The sequence below is a fragment of the Palaemon carinicauda genome, chromosome 38 (assembly GCF_036898095.1).
Source record: "Palaemon carinicauda isolate YSFRI2023 chromosome 38, ASM3689809v2, whole genome shotgun sequence".
NCBI classification, from domain to species: Eukaryota; Metazoa; Arthropoda; class Malacostraca; order Decapoda; family Palaemonidae; genus Palaemon; species Palaemon carinicauda.
Window position 1 is genome coordinate 55,686,935 of NC_090762.1, and position 20,363 is coordinate 55,707,297.

General features: G+C 33.8%; 1 protein-coding gene across 1 annotated transcript in view; it reads left to right on the top strand.

The window, feature by feature from the left end:
* The first annotated feature begins 7,449 nt into the window (after nucleotides 1-7,449).
* v (Tryptophan 2,3-dioxygenase vermilion) overlaps nucleotides 7,450-20,363 on the top strand; it is a 94,892-nt gene continuing 81,978 nt past the window's right edge. The window contains exon 1 of the mRNA XM_068362245.1: nucleotides 7,450-7,803. Coding sequence (XP_068218346.1) covers nucleotides 7,775-7,803 — 29 coding nt within the window. The 5' untranslated portion in view covers nucleotides 7,450-7,774. The remainder of the gene's footprint in view (nucleotides 7,804-20,363) is intronic.

Consider the following 20,363-nt stretch of genomic DNA (forward strand, 5'->3'; position numbering starts at 1 on the left):
CTCTGAAATAAAAACAGTCAAATTCTTATAGCAGATGAAAACGCAATGCACAAATCCTCCGAATAAGCAGCTTCATACGTTTTAATGGAAGGCTTATCAGCAGCACGTCCGGCCCTACTACACAAATTGCACAATTCACACTTATCCTGCACGCATTCTCTCACTTCCTGGGATATTGAGGCCATTCCTTTCCAACATATTTTTCACAGCATCTATTAAACGCTTCCCTGGCCTTCCTATCCTACTCATATGGAATTTAAACAGTGCACTCTTCACCAACCTATCGTTCTTCATTCTTTCTACATGACCAAACCATCGCAAAACACCATTCCTTTCCAACATATTTTTCACAGCATCTATTAAACTCTTCCCTGGCCTTCCTTTCCTACTCATATGGAATTTAAACAGTGCACTCTTCACCAACCTATCATTCTTAATTCTTTCTACATGACCAAACCATTACAAGACACCTTTTGCCCATTCTTTCCACCGTTATGTACCTCAATATTCTCTCATGCTTTTTCACCTTGGATAGCATAGATAATTAAATTTCATCTATTGTGATCAACTATCCCATTTACCTGTTTTGTTTGATTTTTCTCTCTTCTTTCCTCATCCCTCCATAATCCGCTATTTTTACAACAAAAGGCAATTCGAATCATCCACTTCCATTCTTTCTACTATTATATCAGTGTAACCTTACACGTACAATTATTCACAACTTTCTCTTCATTCAAATGCTATTAGCCTCTTTTACTAGTTTCTTCAGTTTCTCTCAACTTTTCCTAATCAGTCCTGCATCATCAGCAAACATCAACCATTTTATATTCCATTTACAACTTTTCTTATAAACTTTTGACTCCCAAACATCCAGGAGACAACAACAAATCAGTCACTCTCCCATTTATATATACCGAAAAACCCATCACTGACTTTATATAAACTTTTATCTTTTGTAACAACCCTTCTTTTATACTGTACCATACACTCTCCACACCTTTATCATTATTATTATTATTATCATTATTTGCTAAGCTACAACCCTAGTTGGAAAAGCTGGATGCTATAAGCGCTGGGGCTCCAACAGGAAAAATAGCCCAGTGAGGAAAGGAAACAATGAAAAATTAAATATTTTAAGAACAGTAACATTAAAATAAATATCTCCTATATAAACTATAAAAACTTTAACAAAACAAGAAGAGAAAAAAGATAGAATAGTGTGCTCGAGTGTACACTATCAGTTCTATCAAAATATTTTTTATACCCATTTTTGCTGCATAATGCCTTTTGACTAGTAAGTTTAAGCATCTTGCATAACTATTTCATAATAGACACCTGGCAAGCAAACCCACTCCCTTATCCGCCTTCCCTTATCGATACCTCAGTCATGTTTCTTAAGGGTACCTGACACTTGCACGCATTCGTGGCACGCACTGGCACGCATTGATGCGCGAACTCGCGTGAATGAGCCGTGAAAATGTCGTGAACTCGCGTGCCAGAGCGTACCAATGCGTGCCATGCGCGCCCAGAACTTTGAAATGTTTAAAGTTTGTGGCACGCATTGGCACGCACTAAATGGCCGTGAAATAGTCGTGAACGATGCGCCAACTGGAGTGAACTGGAGTGAACAGTGCGGGAACTGGCGTGAACTGGAGTGAACGATGCGGGAAGTGGCGTGAATTTTATAATGAAGAGAAACAAAAAGGAAACGAAAAAATTAATGAAAAGGAAAGAAAAATAAACCTAATAAATTTTTATATTTGCTGTTTTAATGTGAAAAAAAAATATCTTATTTCAAACTATTTCTATAACTTTATGATGAAGAGAAACAAAAAGGAAACGAAAAAATTAATGAAAAGGAAAGAAAAATAAACCTAATAAATTTTTATATTTGCTGTTTTAATGTGAAAAAAAAATTATATCTTATTTCAAACTATTTCTATAACTTTATAATGAAGAGAAACAAAAAGGAAACGAAAAAAATTAATGAAAAGGAAAGAAAAATAAACCTAATAAATTTTTATATTTGCTGTTTTAATGTGAAAAAAAATTATATCTTATTTCAAACTATTTCTATAACTTTATAATGAAGAGAAACAAAATGGAAACGAAAAAATTAATGAAAAGGAAAGAAAAATAAACCTAATAAATTTATATATTTGCTGTTTGAATGTAAAAATAAAATGATGTCTTATTTCAAACTATTTCTATAACTTTATAATGAAGAGAAACAAAAAGGAAACGAAAAAAATTAATGAAAGGAAAGAAAAATATAAACCTAATAATTGTTTATATTTGCTGTTTGAATGTAAAAATAAAATGATGTCTTATTTCATGCACACACTTATTTTCCTCTATTACCAATCAAGACCCAAAACTTTTGTTTTAAATAAAAATGAACTGAAAAATAAACCCAAGAAATTTTTAAGTTTGCTGTTTGAATGTAAAAATAAAATGATGTTTTATTTCATCAACATACTTATTCTTCTTTATTACCTTAAAATGAAGAGCAAAACAAATTTTTTCTGTTTGCTGTTTCAATGTAAAAATAAAATGATTTCTTATTTCAACACACTTTTTTTCTCTATTACCTTAAAATCAACAGCCTAAAAACTTTTCATGTTTGCTGCTTTTAATGTTAAAATAAAATGCTTTCTTAATACTTGTACATATTTTATGTCTGCTATTTATATGTAAATCAAATGCTTTCTTATTGAAACAAAAATATAGGGCAACAAAAAATACAAACGAAAAAGATACGTTTCTTCTCCTCAATGCAATGGTGTCTCTGACAGAAAGCATTGTTGTCTCTTCCGAAGCCAATCCAAGAATGTCCTCGGGTTGGAGAAGCCCCGTGTTTATATGGAGTGGCCAATTCGTGAACTGGCGTGAACTGGCGTGAACGATGCGGAAACGATGCGGAATGATGAGTGAACTCGCATGAACGTGTCGTGAACTTCTCGTGAACTACGCGTGCCAATTCGTGCCATCGCATGAACGTCGCGTGAACGATGCGCGAACTGGAGTGAACTGGTCGTGAACAGTGCGGGAAAAACACCAGTGCGTGCCACAAAGTGGCACGCACTGGCGCGCATCAATGCGTGCCAGTGCGTGGCAAAAATGCGCGCAAGTGTCAGGCAGGCTTTACTCATACCGATTAAAACCCTATCATAAACTTCTCTAGAATAGTAAGTAATATAACTCGTATAGTTGCTTAAAGAACCTTCATTTTTTTCCTTTTATCCACTATTCAGAACTTTTCCATCATAAAGACATATCTTACAAACCCTCATCAGTCTCTCATGCACACTATTGCCAACAAACTGCAATTTCTCACTTATAATTCCATCAACTCCAAGTGTCTTTCCATTCTTAAACCTTGTAATTAGCCTCATTACTTCCTCAACTTTCATAAACATTATTAACCTTAAACCAACCAAATTTATTCATGCACCATTCAGTTCTGCCTCTCTCTATCCCGCCACATCCAGCAGTCTTGAAATACTCACTCCATCGACCCAAAACTATATTCACTTCAGGCGGCATCAATCCATTTGTATTATCTATTCAAGGCTTCATTTACAGATTTAAAGGCCACCCATGAATGGCAGAGACAAGAGACAGTGACAATGCCAAAGAACCTGACCATGTACACATATATGATCAGCGTTCAAGCCCCCTATCCATCTAATCTAAGACCAGAGAGGGCCAGGCAGTGGCTGCAGATGACTCAGCTGGTAGATATATAGGCTTCCCCAAACCCTCCATCCTTAGATTACATGACTGATTGATTATCATATATTATCTGGCATCGTAACAGCAATAGTCATTGATGTCATGGATCAAAAGGATTGTGAAGTTGCAGACACTACAAGAAACTATCGACCTTGAGCGGGAGTCGAGCCCTGGTCAGACGATCGCCAGGCAGAGACGTTTCCAATAGGTCACCACAACCCATTTGTTCATTAACCTTCCTCTGTGTTATACTACCTTATTAAACACCGCTTCACTGCCTCAAAAGTTCTTGTTTCTCTCCCTCTCCACAATTCTAAATGTAAACTTCAAAACGTAACCAAAATTATTACGCTTCGAGTACAAGAATTGAAAAAAAGATACAAATACATATCTTTTTCCTTTTCTACCTATACATAAACCCTCTAATCACATGAGTGAACCTATTAGGTTTTTTCATCAATAAGTATAAAATCCACAATTTTCATCCTAAGAGAAAAAACGTTTTTTTCCAAAAAAAAAGTTAGAAAATAAAAGGTGATGTTTGGAATGTGGGCATGAATATGTCATGAGGTGAACTTGATAAGATGGAAATTAAGGTTACATAATTATAATTAGAATGTGGGAAAGGAATGGACTACGATGCAATATACACAAGTGATACTAAACGACAGATGTTTGAAAGGTTTCAAGGCCTGGGTTATTATGACAATCGGGGCATAAAAGGGCAGGTAGTGACTGATAAAACAGGATCATATTAATGATGAGTTTCGTGAAAGGAAAGAGAATGTAGATAACAGTCTCCTCAATATTAATATAATAAGAAATAATAAGAAAGTTTTGACTAGCCAGATACTACAACATTTGATCCCTCTCTGGTTACGGCTCATTTGTCTTTCACCCTCACATACCCCAAATAGTCTGGCATATTCTTCACAAATTCTCCTCTTTCCTCATACACCTGACAATATTAAGATAATCGAAAAGTTCTTCACTCAAAGAGTTAACTACTGCACTATAATTTTGTTCGGTGACTGCTTTCTACTTCGTAAAGGCAGAAGAGACTCTTTAGCTACGGTAAGCAGCTCCTTTCGGAGAAGGACACTCCAAATTCAAACCAATGTTCTCTAGTCTTGGGTACTGTCATAACCTTTACACTAAATTTAAAGTGTTCTTTGAAATAAGTTTTGAATATCTTCAGAGGCTTCAAAGAAACACCCATTCCTTTCTTAGGTCATTGAATTTCAGGTATGAATGAAAATTTTATAACAATTCTTCTTGCACTTCCAGAACGCAGTGCGTAATAGTAGGCCTTTTGCTGAATCCATACTACGGCGTTACAAACGCTACGTTTGAGGCTAGAATGTAACAACTCCAACCATAAGCCTAATCAAATGCCTCAAGGAGCCGTTCAAGTTGTAATTTGAGAGCAAAAAGATTGAACTCTCCCTGCGCTACCCACAAGAAATCAAACCTGGCGCTTGTTTAATTTAAGCTAAACATGACTAAAACAAGGTAAATTTTACCTGATATTCTACCCTTATCTATTGTACTATCAACTTGAAAAATTATCTAAATTGTTCATAACCTACAGGTCAAAAATCTATTTTTCCTTAAAAGGTGAGACAACATATTTGTGTATATGGTAGAGATTTGCATATGATACTCTGGCAAGTTTGCAGTCTGGCAATCCTAGGTGATATCCTCTTCTAATTATAAGATGAATAGCTTCATGTATCTATTTCAAGGCATCCCCCCTTGTAAAAGAAGACACTGACTCATACCGAGGTCATTCCGTACAACCTAGGAGAAGTCACTTGGAATCTCCTGGAGAGAATCGTTACAGTACAACGCCTTCAGGCAGTAGGATAAAAAACTGGAGTAATATGAAGCTAAAAGACGTCTTGAATATTTCTGAATTTTTAAAATTTCCATTCTACAAAGTTTGTTGAAATTATTTCTTATATATTTTGTAACAATTTCCCCGAGGCTGCTCAGGTTTTTCTCAATTTTCACGGTTGAGGATGCTAAACGTAGATGAATATAAGATTACGTCTATCAAAAAATCAAGGCTAATCTGATGAATAGATGATATATAACCGGAATTTCAAGACCGGCTTTAGTTGATAATCTTGAGATTTTAAGATAGTGAAATGAATGTGGTATAGGATACAAGTAAAAGACATTTCTATATTTCGTGGCACGTGTCATCCCTAAAGCAGTAAAGGCTAAGCCAAATCTTACTTGTGTAAAATGAAAGAAAGAAAAAAATAAGAACAAAATACCTTTATGTGGAATTCGAGATAAATTTCTGATATTTCTTCGGTTAAGAATAAAATAATTTGATTTTAAATTAAAGGATTTAAAAATGTCTTGAATATATTTTGTTTCAATTCCACATGCTTGAATAATGAATTGTATTTTCTTCTCTCTCTCTCTCTCTCTCTCTCTCTCTCTCTCTCTCTCTCTCTCTCTCTCTCTCTCCCCATTGCCGTTGTCGTAGAAATAGCAGAATTATTGATATTAGTAACATAAGTATGGCAATGGTAGTCGAGTACCGAGAGGTAAAGATTCCGTTTAGATAGGAGCTAAGACGATGGGTTGAGAACAATTACTCCGCTCTCTCTCTCTCTCTCTCCTCTCTCTCTCTCTCTCTCTCTCTCTCTCTCTCTCTCTCTCTCTCTCTTTTGTCCATTTATTTCACATGGTCGATAAAGCTACAAGACCATTTGATATCTACTGTATTTTTGTCATTAATGTTCTCATTTACAAAATATTATTATTATTATCATTAATACTAGCCAAGCTACAACCCTAGTTGGAAAAGCAAGATGCTATAAGCCCAAGGGCTCCAATAGGGAAAAATAGCCCAGTGAGGAAAGGAAATAAGGAAATAAATAAATGATGAGAATAAATCAACAATAAATCATTCTAAAAACAGTAACAAAGTCAAAACAGATATGCTCTATATAAACTATTAACAACGTCAAAAACAGATATGTCATATGTAAAGTATAAAAAGACTCATGTCAGCCTGGTCAACATAAAAACATTTGCTCCAACCTTGAACTCCTGAAGTTCTACTGATTCAACTACCCGATTAGGATGATCATTCCACATGTTGCAAGAATGATGACGAATGATAAATTATCATTATCGACATTATTATCATCATTATCATAGAAGTCCCTGATGTTCCCATAAAGGCTAAAAACCTGTCAAGACTGATTATCTTAATCATTTTAACCTGCACTGATGCCCACTTCTCTGGACATCTTCCTCGCCCATGTACGAGAGCGCCCAGAAGCAACTGCCTTGATGACGTAACAACATCCAATATCTGCATCAGCCCAATCGCCTTTGGAATGAAGCTCCATTGAGATAAGAATAGGAAGAAGGGAGATAAGAATATGAAGAGAGACCACAACGGACGATGCTAATTGATGGGTGAGGGATGGGTGAGGATGGAGAATAGAAGACGGACTTTAACAGAAAGCAGGAATAGGACGTAGGATTGGGGGATTCAGGCAAAAGGGAAGAAGTAGGGCCAACAGGAGGATGAGGAGGAGGAGGAGAGACTGGTATCTAAGGAGGAGATTGGAGAGGGAGAAGCAATGAAATGGGGGGGGTGGGGGGGAGGAATAAAGATGGGGGGGGGAGGAGCCAAGTCGGGTGAGAAGAAAATGAACAGGCCACCACGCGTGTGACTGAAACAGAAGGTTAGTTGACTCTTAGACTTTTGTGAGTGAGTGTGCCCGTCCGTAACACATTCGCACACGCGAAACAGACATCACGAACTGAACAGAAAAAAAAGTTAAAAAGTATAATTAGCAAAACTTGCAACACCGACTTCCCGATTTGCAAAGAAATTCTTTGGAATTAAAACAACAAAATCTGGTTTCAGTTTTTTTTTTTTTTTCTTTTCTTTTGGAAATTTCTTGGAAGTTGAATCTAGCAGGAACGTTATAGGCCAATTCGGTTCTTAGCAGTCTTAGTTTTAGAAGACCTTAATTATTCGCTGGCCGGTTGAGTGCTGTACAAAATGAGCTGTCCTTACGCCAGGGAAAATGGGTATGTTAACAATTGTTTTTTCTAAGTCTTCGATTTGAATTAAGTTTCGTCATCGGTAAAACTTAGACTTGAGATGGTAATATAATATTGATTAAAAGAAAATTATAACTCCTAAGTTAACTGATGTTAGGACATTGAAGAGTCTTTGATGAAATGTCTTAGTGGTAAGATAAAGTCCGAGTCCCGAGTCCAGTTTTACCTATGAAACAAGAGGCTGAGAAATCAGAAAAATAACTTATTCGTTTCATAACGACCACAATTATTTTCTAACATATAATTAATAACAGACTCATATAAATGCACATGAAACGTCAATCTCTCATTTAGTGAAAAGACTACATTTCTACATTGTGTACAATCACCCTTTTGAACTCACTTAAGAACGGCATGACTTATACTATGTCATAACTAATAAAGGAGAGTTAAATCTCTCCTTTATTCGTACTTATATTAGAGAGAACTTTTAATCTTCTCGCGTTCTATTGCAGAAAAGAAAGTGTCTAACCTTTATCATTTGATCGGCTTATGTATTAATGGTTGAATGGATACGCTGTCATTACTTTTGTACCATAACCCAAAAATCATATGATTCTCGTTAAGTGGGAATTATTCCCAAGGTGAAGCCATTTTAATAATGATTGGTATCTATTGCTAACATTTTAATATATATATATATATATATATATAATATATATATATATATATATATACTGCATATATATATATAATAATATATATATATATATATATACTGCATATATATATATATATATATACTGCATATATATATATATATATATAAACTACCACATGATATGAATACACAAAAATAAAAATAGATTGATAAGGATATAAATAGAAAGATGGATAGAAAATAAATACAGGTAGCACTATATATATATATATATATATACACACATATATATATATATATATATATACGCATATATATATATATATATACACACACAGTGCCACATGATATGAATACACACAAATGATAGTAGATAGATATGGATATAAACTGACAGATAGATAGATAGACAATAAAAACAGGTAGCATACTCGGTATATTAACATTGTAGGCAATGACTTTGCATCTTTCTAAAGAAAATGAAATTGAAATCTTTCCATAAAATAATGATTTAATCATTCTATTCTTTTCAAAACGTCCAGGATTTTGAAAATAATTATTATTTGATTGATTTTCATTTTTTTTTTTATGGATACATAGTTCAATCTTTCTTTCTGTCCAATACTCTTCAAAGAACGTCTTCATTGTTCTGTAAAAGTGAATATACTACAAATATTTTTTTTATTATAAAGATTTGATGATTTTCGATTTTGTGTGCGTAGAACTCATAGGCACATGGAATATTTTTAGATTACCATGACCTTTTCTGAGTAAATGTATTGCATGTGAATGTATGAATATACTGTATATATGTACAGATATTCATAATCACATGTTTGTTTATATATATATATATATATATATACAGTATATGTATATGTATATATATATATATATATATGTGTGTGTGTGTGTATGTGTATACATATATGTGTTTATATATATATATATATATATATATTTATATATATATACAAATATATATATACACACACACATATATATATAATATATATATATATATATATATAGGAGAGAGACTTCAAATAATATACCATTCTAAGACAACTATTTCTACGCATACCACGTTTCATAGCACAAGACACTGACTTTGCTTATTTCGAAAACTTATGAACTTTCTAAGCCGCGTGAGTATTCAATACTACAGAATTCACCTTACATAAAACGGCCAGGGAAAGTACAGAGCGGAAAGGAGAAGTATTGTATTTCTGATTAAATCTTATAAGCAGGTGGAAATATATTATATAAATATGGATAATCAATAACTTTTTTCTTCGATTTCACAAAAATAATTCACATATTAAGTCTTAAGATTCTTGAAAATCAATCTATCTTGAGCTTGAGAAGCATTCTGAGAGTGCAGACCTACGGCACGGCAGTTTATTTCGGTCGACCTTTTGCTCGACCTTGACCTTTGACCTAAAACTTTCAAAACTGAATCACTTCCACGTCTCAATATAACATTTAATCCTTGAAAGTTTCACTACTTCGTGAGTAGAATTGTGGCCTTGAATGTGTTCTCAAACAAACAGACCTCCTCCCAACTTCTTTGGTGGAGGTAATAAATGTTTTAATTCCTTCGTTCTATGGTGCTTTGAATACTGCTCTCCTGCCTTGTTTTCAAGGTGCTAACCCTCATCTTAATTTGCGGGGCAAAAACTTGCGTTCTTTTAAATTCCTTAATTATTCCTCTTCATAATTCTGACCATCCTTTGCATTCAGACATTCCCAAACAATACCATCTAATACGCAGTTAAATCTCAAAGACTTGTTTTCTCCATCATAAGGCTCAATACTATACATTATTCTATAAGGTTTTTTTCCACCTGCGACTCTATTGTGTTAAACTCTTTGTAGGCCTAATCTGGAGGCTGGATCGATAGAACTTTAACGTTTATACTTGTTGCAAAGACTATCCTGTTGGACAAATTATTATTATTATTATTATTATTATTATTATTATCATTATTATTATTATTATTACAGAAGTGTAATTTCATAATTCATATACGACTTGTCTATTTAACTCCGTTACTGATCTTAATGTATTTTACGATTTTTTATTATTTCTACTAATAGTTTATTCGGTACATCATATTTCCTTTCCTCACTGGGATTCTTTTCTTGTTAGGGCCTTCGGGCTTATAGAAGCCTAGTTTTCCATCTGAGGTTGTAGTTTGGATAATAATAATAATAATAATAATAATAATAATCTTTGCTATGCTACAGTTCTGTTATCAGCCTGAGCATAATAATAATAATAATAATAATAATAATAATAATAATAATAATAATAATATTATTATTATTATTATTATTATCATTATTATTATTGTTATTATCACTTGCTTAGCTACAACCCTAGTTGGAAAAGCAGAATGCTAAAAGCCCAGGGGCTCCAACAGGGAAAATAGCCCAGTGAGGAAAGGAAACAAGGAAAAATAAAATATCTTAAGAAGAGTAACATTAAAATATCTCCTGTATAAACTAAAAAAAAAAAAAAAAAACTTTAAACAGAACAACCGGAAGAGAAATCCGTTAGAATAGTGTGGCCGAGTGTACCCTCAAGCATGAGAACTCTAATAATAATAATAATAATAATAATAATAATAATAATAATAATAATAATAATATCCTTTGCTATGCTACAGTCTTATGATCATCCTCAGCATGACGCAATACTTCGACATATTTCCTAACGGTCACTCACCCGTGGGTGGGTATCTGGGACCACTGGTGCTACTACAATAAAGCCTTCCACATAAGAATCAAGAGATTAAGTAACGTTGAACAATTCTTTTCATTTCTTTAATATTCTTCCCTACATGACTTTGATATGTTGATAATGCGTATAAATCCTTTTTAAGTTTTTCTTCACTTTTTCCTTATACGACTCAATATTCTGAGCAATTTTGAATGTTCAGTTGTCTTACTACATATGTCAAATGTCTCAAGAATCTTATATTATTTGAGATTTTTCTACCAACATTCAAATGTAATTAATATATAAATAACTATTATCTCAAAGCTCTTCTAGGAGGACACTCCAAAATCAAACCTTTGTTCTTTAGTCTTGGGTAGTGCCATAGCCTCTGTACCATGGTCTTCCACTGTCTAGGGTTAGAGTTCTCTTGCTTGAGGGTACACTAGGGCACACTAATCTATCTAATTTCTCTCCTTGTTTTGTTAAAGTTTTTATAGTATATATAGGAAATTATATTTTAATGTTATTTTTCTTAAATTATTTAATTTTGCCTTGTTTCCTTTCCTCACTGGGCTATTTTTCCCTGTTGGGGCCCCTGGGCTTATAGCATCCTGCTTTTCCAACTAGATTTGTAGCTTAGCAAATAATAATAATAATAATAATAATAATAATAATAATAATAATCTATTCCGACTCGATAAGCAATATAGAAGTATAGGCCTACAAGACCGTCTGAGTTCAACCTTAAATCTTCTTACCAGTTAGGGATCTATTTAATGATGATTCCATATATGAAATTCAATATATTCGTATAACTCTGGAGTATTACAAAAAAATAAAATAAAAAAAAACTATAATTTCAATTTAAAAAGGTGAGCCTACTCAACTATGAACATTTCCTAACCTTTAAGTTTCAAATTACTTCTTAGTCATCTTCTCAGAACCAGCAAGAGGAAAGGTTCGATCGGTGGCCATGGTTCGATTGACTTGAAATGCTTGTGTAATTTCCGTTACTCCAAACAGGCAATTTTTAAAAGATTAGATAAATGCACACCAGATGTAATGTTCCGGATTTGACTTACATTCAACACGTCGGAGATACAACACGCCCAGGTTGAGGCATTTATTTTCAGTCTATCCATTAAATTTCTAGTTGTTATGACTATATATATATATATATATATATGCAATATCATTATATATTTTCAAGGCATTAGCACACGAAGATTGTTAGCAACGTATACAGTGTGAGTGTGTGTGTGTGGGTGTGTTTGTATATAAACTTGTGATCTAAGTTGAGAGAGAGAGAGAGAGAGAGAGAGAGAGAGAGAGAGAGAGGGGGGGGGAGAGACCTGAAGAAGTGTTTGAAATAAAGATTATTACAACTGCGCCTAGTACAATAAGCCCCTTCCCATGTTACAAAGTTTACCTCTTCATAATTTACTCTATTTTAATTTCCTTTTTTGGCGAAGTTCATCTGGGTACACGATAAGAAACAATCTTATATTGCTTGTTTGTTTAAACAGGTCTGTCTGGCTGCTTGTAACTTTCTATACTGGTTTCGACCAAAATAGAAATACGAGAGATTTACATTTTATCTTCGACGATCGGTAATACTACCAATATTCTTATCCTAACTACCAGGGTTGCCAGGTTTTCTAAATGAGAAAAGGTCAATTTCTAATCAACAGAGGCTTTAAAAGGCCAACCCATTAATAGAAAAAGGTAAAAAATGTAGTATTTAAGGGCCGGCTTTTTTCATATTGCTAAAGGCCAACCTATTTAAATACAAAAGGTCAAATTTGAGTTTTTTTTGGCCGGAAAAAAGGCCAAACTGGCAACCCTGCTAACTACTACTACTACTACTACTACTACTACTACTACTACTAATAATAATAATAATAATAATAATAATAATAATAATAATAATAATAATAGGCTGGTACTAGTAGTAGTGATATAAAGTGGCTTTAGCTTGAAGTAGTATATTAATATGTTTGTGCTATTTAGTAGAAAAATGCAAGCTAATTTCGAAGAACAATTTAGGATTAATGTCTTCGCTTTTCGTTGTTTTTACGGTACAGTTGGGTTCATGAATTCGGGTACACTTCATAGGAAGTCTAGGAGACGTCTGACAGGCTGTATATAGTAGCAGTTGAAGCTGTGTTTAGCAAAGATAAACTCTTGGTAAAACTGCCTATAAAACAGTCACTGAGCTTGTAGAAACGTGATAAAAAATTTTCATTAATTTTACAAAGTGCTGTTAAGCAGCACTTCGTAAAATTAATAAAAATGGTTTGGATCGTGTTTTTCTAAGCTCAGTGACCTTGTTTTACAGGCAGCGTTGACAACAGATTCTCTTTTGCTATACACACCTTTCCCTTTACCTGCTTCTATGTACATCTGTCAGAAGTCTCCTTAACTTCCCGTGAACAGTACCGGAACTAATGATGCCAACTGTACAAACATCCTGCGTTTGTCCGGTTTGGTTTGGCCTAGCCCATGGGTCCAAAACCCCGCCTCTTATTACCTTTTTCGGTGCCTTACATCGCAGAGGCCCAGGTAAAGTTCTGGCTACCACCAATATCCCGCGGTTACCGAGAAATAAATCGGATTATAAGTGGGAGTTAGTTAAGCTACCTATTTACTTCTTGATTTATTCCATAACAGTGGAGATTTAATCTGAATAATGATAATTCCTATAGAGCTGGTCAGTTCAGTCTGATGTGGAGACCTTGTTGTTGACTTTAGACTCGACTGACCTTGTATTAGTACAGGTTCCTTCTTAAGAGGAGCCCCTGTAGCATGGCCGCCTCTCTGACTTTTAAAAGTTAGGTCCATTATTCTCATATATTCGTCTTTCACAAAATCTCTCTCTCTCTCTCTCTCTCTCTCTCTCTCTCTCACTTATGTTTAAAATATGTAGATACTAGATTTAAGAAGAAGAAGAGGAACCGGCCAGATGAGTAATGCTTTGAGATGCTTCGTCGCGCGATATTCTGGAAATTCCCTTTTGGAAAAAGAGAACCAACCTTGTGAATTCTTTTCACTTATCTATATTTCCAAATAGGTTTCATGAAAGTCGCCAGTATTTCCTTCTCTCTCTCTCTCTCTCTCTCTCTCTCTCTCTCTCTCTCGGTCGGTAGCATCTTATCCAGTGTCCCCGAAACAAGAAGGAAAAGTGAAACTACAATAACAAGATCCCTACTGAGATAATTCCGAGAAGCTCATTAACGGCGAACCTGTTTTTCGGTGCTTTGGCCCATGGAGGTTCCATATCTATCAATCAAAACCGCCTTTCTTGGACACAGCACTGCGATAATGAAAGAAAGTACACTGTAGCGTACTTTTTTTTTCTTTTTTTTACACCTGTCACGCAAAAAATTAGGCCTATAATTGTTTTTATTATTGCAGGTGAGAACATTCATATGGAACTAGCCTAATGGAACATCCACTTGCAAAGAAAAGGGGGAAAACAAACATGAAACAAAATAGACTAGAAAAGCACTCATAGTGCAGACCTCCGCCACGGCAGCTTATTTCTATTTCTCGAAACCAGCTTGCCTATTCCAGAATCAATTTAGACCAAATGCATATTTTTCGGTCGACCTTTCACTTGACCTTGACCTTTGACCTAGGACTTTCAAAATTTAATCTCCTCCACGTCTTAACATAACAATTAATCCCTGAAAGTTTCACTACTCTATGAGCAAAATTGTGGCCAGGAAGTTGTTCACAAACAAACAACAGACAAACGGACAACCAAGGCGGAAACATAACCTCCTCCTAACTTCGTTGGTGGAGGTAAAAATAAAGTTAGTCCACCGATTTTTTTGTTTAACATTGATAACTATAACAATATAAAATACATATTGTAAAGCCAAAAGGTTTTCCTGGCATGGCTGTCATTAAAAAAATAAATTAAAAAAAAAAAGTAATAAATGAGAAATGTGTTTATGTTGGATTGAATCATGACAACGTTTAAGCATATTAATGGAATGGCGTAGCCCCTCCCCAAAAAGGTTAAATATTAGATGTAGTGACCCTATAACAAGTTTTTCTCCAACAAATTAAGATGCGAGTCAGATCCTGAATACCAGACAGACAAACAATACTTGAAACATGGTGCAATGAAAGAATTAAAGCATTTCATCAGGATAAACTGATCACAGAAAAAAAAAAAAAATTTACTGTACAATTGAAAAAAAAAAAAAAAAGAGACCAAATGTGTTTCCCAAGAGTAAATTTCCAATTATGTCACGATAAAAATTTTAAAAGTCATATATAGTTAAAGACACTTTATTAATGCAAAGATCTGGATGTAGATTCACGTTTACTCACAGGACGAGAAAATTAACTGCATGGGTCACTTTCCTTAAAATAAAAATGTATTACGATATTGATGAGAGAGAGAGAGAGAGAGAGAGAGAGAGAGAGAGATTACCGGCCAAAATGCATACTACCATTTACTGAAGAAAAAAATAGAGATAATCCTCATCTCAACAGGAGAAATCATACATAAAATACTATCTCTCTCTCTCTCTCTCTCTCTCTCTCTCTCTCTCTCTCTCTCTCTCTCTCTCTCTCTCAACTTACAATTATTTATATACCTTTACTTCATTATACTCACTGAGTTTTGCTGGTTCATGTAATTCACGTTCTTTATTAATGTCCGACTGAATTTTTCCGATTTTCTCATATTTCTTCACCAATTGTTCATCAAGTGATTTTCAAATCTCACGATGCTTTTTACGCATATTGAAGGTCTTATAATCGTTCTTGCAGAACCTTCGGAGAAAATGTTAATGCATCATGTAAGGTATGATATATATATATATATACATATATATATATATATATATATATACATATATATATATATATATATATACATGTATATAAATATATATATATGTATATATATATATATATATTCGTATATATGCATATATATATATATATATATTATATATATATATATTTATACATATATATATATATATCTATATATATATATATATATATATTCGTATATATATATATATATATATGTACACACACATACTGTATATATATATATATATATGTGTGTGTGTGTGTGTGTATAATACATACACACACACACACACACACATATATATATATATATATATATAAATTCAGCCGTAACTAGTCCACTGCAGGCAAAGGCCTCAACATGTGTTTCCTCTCGTGTCTGTTTATGATCTTTCTAAGCCAATCTATAATCACAACTTTTCTTAGTTCATCAATCCATCGTCTTCTCTTCCATCCCCTACTTCTTTTGCAATCTCTAGGGACCCATTCTTAATGTCCACCTTATACCTGGCATTCTCATTATATGGCCTGCCCATGTCCATTTCTTTTTCTTACATGTTGTTATTATATCCTCAACTTTAGCTTGCTCATTTATCCATGTTGCTCCTTTTCGGTCTCTTAGTGTTATTCCCACCATTAATCTTTCCATGGCTCTATCAGTTGTAACTAGCTTATGTTCTAAGTCTTTAGTAAGGCTCCAAGTCTCTGATGCCTAAGTTTAAATACTTTTCTTTTCTGGGAAAATGGCATTTTACGTTTCATAAGCTCTCCTTCCCATGCTTATTCTTCTTTTAATTTCGTTCTCGTGTCCTGGGAAAACACTTACTCTCTCTCCTAAGTACGTAAATTCATTAACAATCTTTAGTGGTGGATAACTCTAATTTGTTGTATCTCTGCACTTTCATCAAACATTTATCTTAGTTTTACTCATATTCATTTTCAGTCCGACATTTCTGCTTTCTCTATTCAAATATTTTATCATCTTTTGCAATTCTTTCCATGATTCACTAAAGACAACCATGTCATCTGCAAATCCCAAGTTGTTAAGGTATTCCCAATTAATGTTAGTTCCTACATTTTCTCAATCTAAATTTTTCAAAACTACTACTATGTATGATGTGAATAATCGAGGAGAGGTGTGTGACATTACTATCGTGTTATTTTTTCTGGTGTCACCCATACACACACACACACACACACACGCACGCGCGCGCGCACACACACACACACACACACACACATATATATATATATATATATATAAATATATATATATATATATATATATGTGTGTGTGTGTGTGTGTGTATGTATCATTAGCCAGTCGTACTTATATCCTAGTCCTCTTGAGTTAGTACATTGATAACATCTAAGTATGACAAGCTAGTTTTTATAAATTTATCCTCCAGCAGAACGTGATGGAGGTTTTATGCTACCAAAGTATAAATCGCACCTGACCTATACTTCCATGATTTTAATCTTTTCACTTCTGACACCCGTACTTAATCCCTGGAATCCTCTTTGCATGTTTAGAATTTAATCCCTGGAATCCTGATTGCATATTGCAGATTTGAAAAGAGCTGAAGGTCTTGCTGGTAAAAGGTTTGCTTAGTCTTAAATAGCAACAAAAACACTTACAAAGGCACTGTAAGATACCAAAGTCATTTGAGGCAATAGTAATTCTTTAATGCTTTTATAATTTTGCATTGCTAAGTCGACAAAAGAAATACACAAGTTGTATTTTCATATACAGTATATCTTACAATCTTTTCTGTTCATCTTACTATGAAGTTCATGCCTAAAATTAACTTGAAAAGATATTCTCTCTCTCTCTCTCTCTCTCTCTCTCTCTCTCTCTCTCTCTCTCTCTCTCTAAAGGCGATTATAATTGATTTCCTTTGACCATTTCCGAAGTCACTCGGGCCTTTTAGCAATCAGACCTTCTTAAAACTTCTTGGACCAGACCGACATAGATAGTTAGACGTTTCAACAATGCCTTGATGTTTTGCATGACAAGGGCGTTAACTCGAAGCCGTTGACCAGCCCTTCTCTCTAGAATACTTTCGAGCTCGACTTAGTATTCAAGACCTTCAGGGCAGATTTTTTTTCTCCTCACAAGATGTTTTTTAAATGGTGTCTTTATTATTTTTGTGAATACGGCTACCTAAAGCAGTTAAGCTAATTACTCAAAAATATTCATCGAAAACGTGATATCCCTAAATGAATAAAAGGAACTCCACTGAACTCAGTTTTAGTTGAATATCATAAGGAGAATGAATTTGTTCTCATAAACCCTAACAATTTCTTGAAGGATACTAAGTAACGTATGAATTTTCCGTGAAAGTTTCAATCTTCATAATAACGCAATCTACGTCTTAATACCTTGAACGTAATCATTACAAAAAATTATTTAGATTACAAATATGTAAAAAAAAAAAAAGTAATATAAACGAGCTAAAGTTTCATTCTTGCGAATCAATTATGAAAAAATGAGCAATTTAACACGAATTTCTTGTTTGCATTCATGATATTCCGATCTCTCTCTCTCTCTCTCTCTCTCTCTCTCTCTCTCTCTCTCTCTCTATCATATCTTTACAATAAGAGTACCGTAAAAATTCCAAAATCAGGTTTATAAAAACATACTTAGAAAATAGATTAATAAACTGATATGGCTTTCGATATTACCACAGGGGTATGTGAATAAATTTATAGCAAAACCGTCCCCAAGAACAATGTTGAATTAGCTAACTTGACTCAAAATGAGTACTTGGTTCAAAGGCCATATAAGAAGAGATAGTAACATATTCCAGACTTTACAGCTTCACAGAACCTAAAAGTGGACGGGTTTTCCTCGATCTGGCCCAGATAAGGACATATCCCTCATTCTGGATTACTTGGTAAGGGTAGAAGAGGCTCTTTAGCTATGGTTAACAGCTCTTCTGGGAGGGGGACACTCCAAAATCAAATTGTTGTTCTCTAGTCTTGGGTAGTACCATAGCCTCTGCATCAAGGTCTTTGGGTTAGAGTTCTCTCGCTTGAGGGTACACTCAGACGCACTATTCTATAGGTTTCCTAATTTTATTCCTCACTGGGGTTATTTTCCTAACTGGAGCCATTGCGCTCACAGTACCCTGCTTTTCTGACTAGGGTTGTAGCTTAGCTAATAATAATAATAATAATAATAATAATAATAATAATAATAATAATAATAATAATAATAATAATAATAATAATAATAATGATAATAATAATAAAAACAAAAATACCAATAATAATAATAATGATATAAATAATATAGATATAAATAATAATAATAATAATAATAATAATAATAATAATAATAATAATGGCATGGTAATCTCCTCTGATATTCTAAGGAGAATATATTTAAAGCAAAGCAACCAACACTTGATGCGACGGAATTTTCCATCCTCGCAGAATCTGATCTTTCCTATCCCCAGCATCTCTGAATCCCAACTTCCATGACGTCAGAGAACCGCGGCCTATAAATTAGGGTTTTATGGCGAGTACCCAGCGATGCTTCAAGGAAGAACCCGTACATTGAATGTCTACTCCCAGGTAGTTGAGGCCATACAATGAGGACAGTTACTTTCTAGATATGTGAGAGAGAGAGAGAGAGAGAGAGAGAGAGAGAGAGAGAGAGAGAGAGATACTGTACTATCATAGTTCTTTAAAACCCAAAAGAATTCTAATTTTTTCAGGGAATATAATGTTTAAACCTGACGGCGTAAACAGTTTTTACTAATACATATAAAATCTATTATTATTATTATTATTATTATTATTATCATTATTATTATTATTATTATTATTATTAGGTAAGCTACAACTCTACTTGGAAAAGCAGGATGCTATAAGCCCAAGGGCTCCAACTGGGAAAAATAGCCCAAGGAGGAAACGAAATAAGGAAATAAATAATCTATATGAGAAGTAATGAACATTTAAAATAAGATATTTTAAAAACAACAACAACATTGAAATAGATCATTCATATACAAACTACAAAAAGACTTATGATATATATATATATATATATATATAAAGATGCCAACACCAACCTGTGTTACATCATTTATTTACATACAGAGGACGACTGGTCAGGCAACTCACTGCACTTGCCCAGACCATACGAAAAAAAAACGAAAAAAAATTCAAATGGGCCAACAAAGCTTAAATTTTAAGGAAGAAATATACCCTATGAGTCAAGAAAACACGTTAAATAGTGCAAGAGGTGAGCAAGCGATTATTGAGAATTATTAAAATATTTTCAGCATTTACTTTCAAAAGCGACATATTATTTTACAACGATCTTTTGTTTTACAAACTATTTTGGTTAACTCAAAA